The sequence below is a fragment of the Conger conger genome, chromosome 2 (genome assembly GCF_963514075.1).
Source record: "Conger conger chromosome 2, fConCon1.1, whole genome shotgun sequence".
Lineage (NCBI taxonomy): Eukaryota > Metazoa > Chordata > Actinopteri > Anguilliformes > Congridae > Conger > Conger conger.
Window position 1 is genome coordinate 57,656,189 of NC_083761.1, and position 7,075 is coordinate 57,663,263.

General features: G+C 42.7%; 1 protein-coding gene across 1 annotated transcript; it reads left to right on the forward strand.

Annotated features, from left to right (window-relative positions):
• Nucleotides 1-1,651: 1,651 nt before the first annotated feature.
• Nucleotides 1,652-5,748, forward strand: LOC133114977 (actin, cytoplasmic 1-like). The gene is made up of 6 exons (XM_061224685.1): nt 1,652-1,808; nt 3,277-3,406; nt 3,514-3,753; nt 4,117-4,555; nt 4,737-4,918; nt 5,006-5,748. The coding sequence occupies exons 2-6, from the start codon at nt 3,284-3,286 to the stop codon at nt 5,147-5,149; spliced, it is 1,128 nt and encodes a 375-aa protein (XP_061080669.1). The 5' UTR covers nt 1,652-1,808; nt 3,277-3,283; the 3' UTR covers nt 5,150-5,748.
• The last annotated feature ends 1,327 nt before the right edge of the window (nt 5,749-7,075 follow it).

The following is a 7,075-nucleotide window of genomic DNA, read 5'->3' on the forward strand; positions in this document are numbered from 1 at the left end:
AATAAAAGTTTTGGAGTGGTCTAGTACTGACTTGAATCAAATAGGGCTGCTGTGGTAGGACCTGAAAAGAGCAGTTTTGGTTTGAAAACCTACCTACCATCTTTATTAAAGCAGTGGGGTTTTTTTGTTTTGTTTACTCAATTTCCCTTTCACTAATATTACACTAATATTACTGAAACCATCAATTGTGGCACATATCTAATAGTAGAGGAAATCAGGAAGGGGGCAAATACTTTTTCATGGCACTGCACCTGTTAATGCCATCAGAAAACTACAATCAGCCTGCGATTCGAAATTGCCATGACAACACACAGTGCTCATTTTGGTAACAGTCTGAACTTAATAACACTGTGGTGCACTGTCCTGCTCAAATGTCTTTCTCAAATTGAGTAATACAGTCCGCTATGCACACTTCAGTCGCTAGCTGGCTAGCTGCTTAGGTCTGCCAGTGTTACTGCATTCGACAACGTCGTAGCCTAACGTTAGCGGAAATATTCAATAGACTGTCTGTCCCTGAATTAGCTAGCTACCGTTATGCTATTTATGGGAGAAAAGACTTCTGAAATAGGGCATAATCGCCTTATTGCCCTGGATTCTCCTGTACGCATGGTCACCAAGCTCCGTCTTGGGGATGGGTGTACAACAACTCTGATCCTGAAGGGTTGGTCTGCATGCTGGTTTTCCATCCAATTCACGTTAGCTGCCTTGGTTTGTTTTCTGACAGCTCCATAAACTAGGCTGGTTCACTTAATACTCAAGTACAGTAAAATGTTTATAATGCACTGGAGACAACGTATACGTATAACTTACAGTTAATACACTTATACAAATCAAGATATAATTGAGCCAATTAATTCAGAGCAGAAGCTGGCACAAAATCCTGAAACGCATCGGATTCGGCCCCTGTTGTGCATAACTGGCCTATGGAATAATAGTCGTAGCTAGGCTTCCACGGTTTCTAAATGAGTCGCTAACTAGGGATGGAGGTCTTGTTTACGTTAAGATGCACATATCCGACATATTTTGCACATATTGACATTTGTAACCGAGTTGCATGCATTAGGCTTTACCTAGCTATGCTGGACGTCAATAATAATACATTTCGTTTCCCAGGCACATCCTTGACGCAATTACTCAAGTTTTCCTGAATAACCCAAATTGCATTGGAAAGCGTGACATCAACTAAATTAAATGACAATACAGTTGTGTTGCTAGCAAGCTAGTTAGCCTTCAACTATAATCTTTTACGACACGTGAGCAATATCCTGTTTTTTCATCTAGACCCTAGCAAGCGATCTTTTTATCCGTAACATTAAGTATTGAGCCATCCATTCGGCTAAATTACACAAAGTAAGTTAAAGTTAACAAGTTACTAGTTAGATAGCAATAGCCAAGTTTCTGGCTGACTGGATAGTATGTCAGATGTTGTTTAAACCCTAAGCGCTACTGCGAGGTGGAGAAAACTTCCAAAGTTTAACCAAAAATAATAAAGTTCTGTTGCCCACGGTGCACAATATAAATCCGTGCACCCCAATTTAATTGTATTTTCCCTTTTTCATTCTCTCTCTTGTTGCCACAAACCCTGAGTGCAGCAACGTGTACGCGACACACAGAGTGTGTGACGGCAGACCAATCAGATTGAGCAGATCCCAAAGTTTACCTTTTATGGCTACAGCCGGGCATCTGACAGAGGATAAAACAGCGCACCCAGATCCAATCGTCTCACTCTGAGCTCCTCCAAGCAGAGCAAGTGCAGGATATCGTGTGTGTAATTTTCTCTTAAGCCGCTAACCCCCCCCACACTCAAGGTAAGCATAAAAATGATTTTTATTGATCGCTGTTAATAACAAATTGGCCATTGAGACGTATTATTATTTTTCTGGGTTTGTCTTGTTTTTATTAATCATTTATTAAAACTGAGCATTCTGTGGTAACTTGATGTCATGACTGAGTTTTCATATCAAAGTAGCTAGTTTGCTAACCGTTAACCGAATCTAACGATATATGGCTACGTTGAAACTTTGGTGGCTAATGTTAGCGAATTGGCTATTAGCTAGCTAGTGTCAAATGTCTGTTGGGGAGATGAATCCGCATATAACGGTAATCACTCGTTGGCTAGACATTGCTTTCTAGCTAGCGTCGGTAATCTTCCTTGGTAAGCATGTATGACAACTGAGCGACGTTTGGTTATTCGCTAAAACCGTGCAGTTGGCAGTGAAACGGATGTTTGCTGGCTAACGTTATGCAGGATGGAACGTTAACCTTTGTATTCTAGACTAGCCAGCTCACAAGTTTGCTAACGGTACATTTAATGGCGGGATTCCATCTTTGCTGGTGGCGGGGCGTGACCTAGCTAGTTATGAACGACTCGCGAGTGGCTTTGATTTGTCTGGGACTGGCTCTTAATTGACTGTCCTATTAAACTTCTAGGCGTGGTTTGATTGACGATTACTGATGTTGGTGGTAAGCTAGCAACTCCGTTCCCCCTCAGTCACTTGTAAAGGTTAAAGAATTGGGACTGGGCGCGGCTGCTGATTAGACCATTTCATCTTTGCTGTCTCGATGACGTAACTTGGCTAGCTATGCGCTGCAGTTTCAGTTAACGTTCTGTTAAACCCCAACGTTGACATCCGCAAACTAACGCTAGTATCTGAATGGGGCGGTTTCTCTGCTTGCAAGCAAAGTTGAATATTGTCATCTAACGTTAGCAGACTGGCCAGATTTTCAGCACCCCACCCCCTGATTGCTGTGAGATTTGCTTGTTCTGACAGTCTATGGGAATGCCTGGTTCAACTTCCCATAACTGTTAACGTTACTAATGTTGTGTTTGCAAAATCAATGGAGCAGACTTGGTCCTTGGTCTTGCGTTCAGCATCTTTAAGTGGTGTAACTTTGAACGTGAAGGAATTTTCAACATTAATTAATTTGGGGAGTGTCGTATTAGTCTTCTCAATTTTGTAATTTTTTTTATTTTGATTTTTTATACTAACCGTAGCATTTATTGTCTGGCAGAAGGCCACGCCACCCGGCAGCCGCAAAGCCATTCAAACCATTGCCTTTTATGGTAATGGAATGAAGCGGGTCTTCCTTTGTCTGAAATCTCTCGTTTTGAGCTCGGCGCTAGAGCTCCACCTAGTGGCTGCAAATCTGACTTGGTTTTTAAACAGGAAATGGATTGTTCACGTGGTAACGTAGGTGTGCAGTAGGGAGGCTGGGTTGCAGACGTTTTAACAAATCTCTCTTTCTCCCCCCCCCCCCCCCCCCTCGCCACTGCAGTTCAGCCATGGAAGAGGAAATCGCTGCACTGGTTGTTGATAACGGTTCTGGTATGTGCAAAGCTGGATTTGCAGGAGATGATGCTCCCCGTGCTGTATTCCCATCCATTGTGGGTCGCCCGAGACATCAGGTAAAGATGCAATTAATTTGCTTTAGTTTACATTTAAAGCGGTGTTGGCAAGTTGTGCTTTTGTCTGGATTGAAGACCACCATTTGAAAGGCTACCTCTCTTGCCAGGGTGTGATGGTCGGTATGGGTCAGAAAGACAGCTACGTTGGTGATGAAGCTCAGAGCAAGAGGGGTATCCTGACCCTGAAGTACCCAATTGAGCACGGCATTGTTACCAACTGGGACGACATGGAGAAGATCTGGCATCATACCTTCTACAACGAGCTGCGTGTTGCCCCAGAGGAGCACCCCGTCCTGCTCACAGAGGCCCCCCTGAACCCCAAAGCTAACAGGGAAAAGATGACGCAGGTCAGTTCAGTGACGCTGTAAAACTGGGATACTGCGTCTGCCCCCTCATCCCCTTCAACGGTCACCTCCTAGGCTGTCACTATTTTCTGTTAATTTCTTTATTTTCTTTCAAATCTTTCAGGATTCTCTCCAGACCTGATTTTCTTCCCCCTTTACTGGAAGCTACAGGTGTTCTGCCTTGCAATCTGTTTGCGGTTTCTTTCTGCACTGTGTTGGACTAACGAATGTTTTGGCATTGCACAATCTGAATTGTTAATGTAACCAGTAAGTGCACTCCATTGCATGACCAGTGTGAGGCTTTTCCCTGATGTACACTTGTCTTATAATTCTTCCTTTTTTTTTTTTTCTTTTTTTTTTTTGCAGATCATGTTTGAGACCTTCAACACCCCAGCCATGTATGTTGCCATTCAGGCTGTGCTGTCACTGTATGCCTCTGGTCGTACCACTGGTATTGTGATGGACTCTGGCGATGGTGTGACCCACACTGTGCCCATCTATGAAGGCTACGCCCTGCCCCACGCCATCCTCCGTCTGGACTTGGCTGGGCGTGACCTGACAGACTACCTCATGAAGATCCTGACCGAGAGGGGCTACAGCTTCACCACCACGGCCGAGAGGGAAATCGTGCGTGACATCAAGGAGAAGCTGTGCTACGTGGCCCTGGACTTCGAGCAGGAAATGGGCACTGCTGCTTCCTCCTCCTCTCTGGAGAAGAGCTACGAGCTGCCTGACGGGCAGGTCATCACCATCGGCAACGAGAGGTTCAGATGCCCCGAGGCCCTGTTCCAGCCCTCTTTCCTAGGTGAGTGCCTTTTCAAACTCTTTCATGCATTCATCTTCACTTTGTGACTTGCTGTCTTCAAAAGCACCCATGAGCCATTGCTTCCGAGTGTAATTGGTAGTTCTGCACAATACAGGAATTGTGGAAGAATGGGAGTTTCTATTGGTTTGCTGTCAAATTGACCTACCTACTTGTTCATTAGGAATGGAATCCTGTGGTATCCACGAGACCACCTTCAACTCCATCATGAAGTGTGACGTCGACATCCGTAAGGACCTGTACGCCAACACCGTGCTGTCCGGTGGCACCACCATGTACCCTGGCATTGCCGACAGAATGCAGAAAGAGATCACATCCCTGGCCCCTAGCACAATGAAAATCAAGGTGGGTAATGTGGCGGTCTTAAACTGTGCATGCATAACGTAACATGCGTCGTGGTATTGTGTGTTAAATTTCTTTCGCTGATTTCAGATTATCGCCCCACCCGAGCGCAAATACTCGGTCTGGATCGGAGGCTCCATCCTGGCCTCCCTGTCCACCTTCCAGCAGATGTGGATCAGCAAGCAGGAGTACGACGAGTCCGGCCCGTCCATCGTGCACCGCAAATGCTTCTAAACAGACTGTTACCACTCCACACGCCGACTTACTGCGCAGAGAACACCAGAAACGACAAATTGGCATGGCTTTTGTTATTTTTGGCGCTTGACTCAGGATTTAAAAACTGGAACATGAAGGTGACGGCAATGTTTTTGGCAAATAAGCATCCCCGACGGTCTACAATGCACCTGGACTTAAAATGTACTTTTCTTTCTTTTTTTTTTTTTTCTTTTTTTTCTTTTTTCTAGTCATTCCAAATGTTTAATGTTAAATGCATTGTTCACAACTTATTTGCCTCTATGAAGGCTGCCCAGTACGTGGGAGCACATACTTAAAAAAAAAAAAAAAAAAAACCTTGTAGTATTGCTTGTGTAAGTTATGTAACCGAAAACAATGTCTGGTTTTTGTACTTTCAGCCTTAAATTCTTGGTCTGGTTCTTTTTCTTTTTGTTATGCAAAAGCTTTACCTTTATACAAACCCAAAAGGTTTACATTCCCCCCCCCCCCCAGGCATACAAAAAGCCGTATGGAAAGTGGCAGTGCCAGACGTATGGTGGGGCCTACCTGTACACTGACTAATACAAATCAATAAAGTGCACATGTTTAAAATGTTCTAATCCTGTTTCCGATGCTCCTCATTTTTATTTAACTCCTCTAGAAGGCTCCAAAAGGGCTGCTGGAAAGCAAGTTGTTTCTCTGCCAGAGTGTACTTTGTACTTGATACACTGCCATATTACATGACCTCAGTAAACTTGTAAATGCATGGGCAGTAGTGGCATCTGGAATATGATTCCATGGGAATTGGTTTGAGGGGAATATGCCTAGAAGTGGAAGGTCTAGAGTTGAAGTAATGAAACATCCCTTGGCAGGGACAAAATGAATTTCAAAGGGCATTCCATTGTCTATATGAAAGTTCTGCGACCTAATTCAATTTCTCCAGCCACATTTTATTAACTGGTTATTAGGAAATCAATGGATTTAAGATTGCTTTGTTTTAAGATGAGTCCTGTTGCTAGTATTTAAGTTAACCTTTTGACAAGTTTTATATGCAGTGGTGTACATTTAGGAAATTAAACTCTCACACTTAAGTGTAACAATTGACAGTGAAAATGGTAATGTATCACAGGGGGGATTAAATTGAGCTGCAGCATGGAAGGTAATGTATTAATATGTGGACAGAATGCAGGACCTAACTGCAGCTACCTGTGGTCCTGAGGTTAATATATTCATTTTCTAATGCCACAAGCCATTCATTTGATTTAAACATAGGCATAGTGCATTTGCTCACCTCATTATAGCTGAAGATTTTTGAGGCTCCTGTTATTTCCATTGAAGATTCCCACCCAGGCTAAAACTGCTCTCTCTGAATACCATTTTTACTACTACTATAAATCCTACACTTGGAGCAATAAAAACAGGTTACTTGGGTCTAGAATGGATGTATTTGTTTCTCCCTCTCTTTATATGTGCAGGATGTAAATGGATGTAAAGTGTCAGGTGCCTCCTTTTGCTAGTCATCTTTTAATCTCATTGAATATAATGTAAGTGTAAGGATACTGGAAACTTAAAACCACATTTTCAGAGGTTGTATTAAATCATTAATCATTTCTTTGTCCCAAATATAAGACATGGAAGTGGGTATTAAGTTTAAAGTGTGAAAGTTGGCGGTAAGGCATTAAAGAATATTAGAAGCAGAATGAATAAGCTTAATATTCTAAAGAAATCTGTATGATGAGAACAGGAGTAGTTGGAACCCAAAGTTTTAAAGGTTAAACTGGAAGAACTAGATATGAAATTTGCAAAAAGGAGTCTTCGTACAATCCAGGGCAAATTGGATAGAGTAGGGCGAAAGGAATAAATAATATAAAAATAAAAATATGGTGAAAGAAATACCTAGTTAATGATAAAATGGAATATTTTAGAAAAAACTTCATTCGACAGTGA

Coding starts and splice junctions, on each gene's coding strand:
- LOC133114977 (XM_061224685.1), top strand. CDS start 3,284: ATGGAAGAGGAAATCGCTGCACTGGTTGTTGATAACGGTTCTGGTATG. Junction 4,556..4,736: donor GTTCCAGCCCTCTTTCCTAG/GTGAGTGCCTTT, acceptor CTTGTTCATTAG/GAATGGAATCCTGTGGTATC. Junction 4,919..5,005: donor CTAGCACAATGAAAATCAAG/GTGGGTAATGTG, acceptor CGCTGATTTCAG/ATTATCGCCCCACCCGAGCG.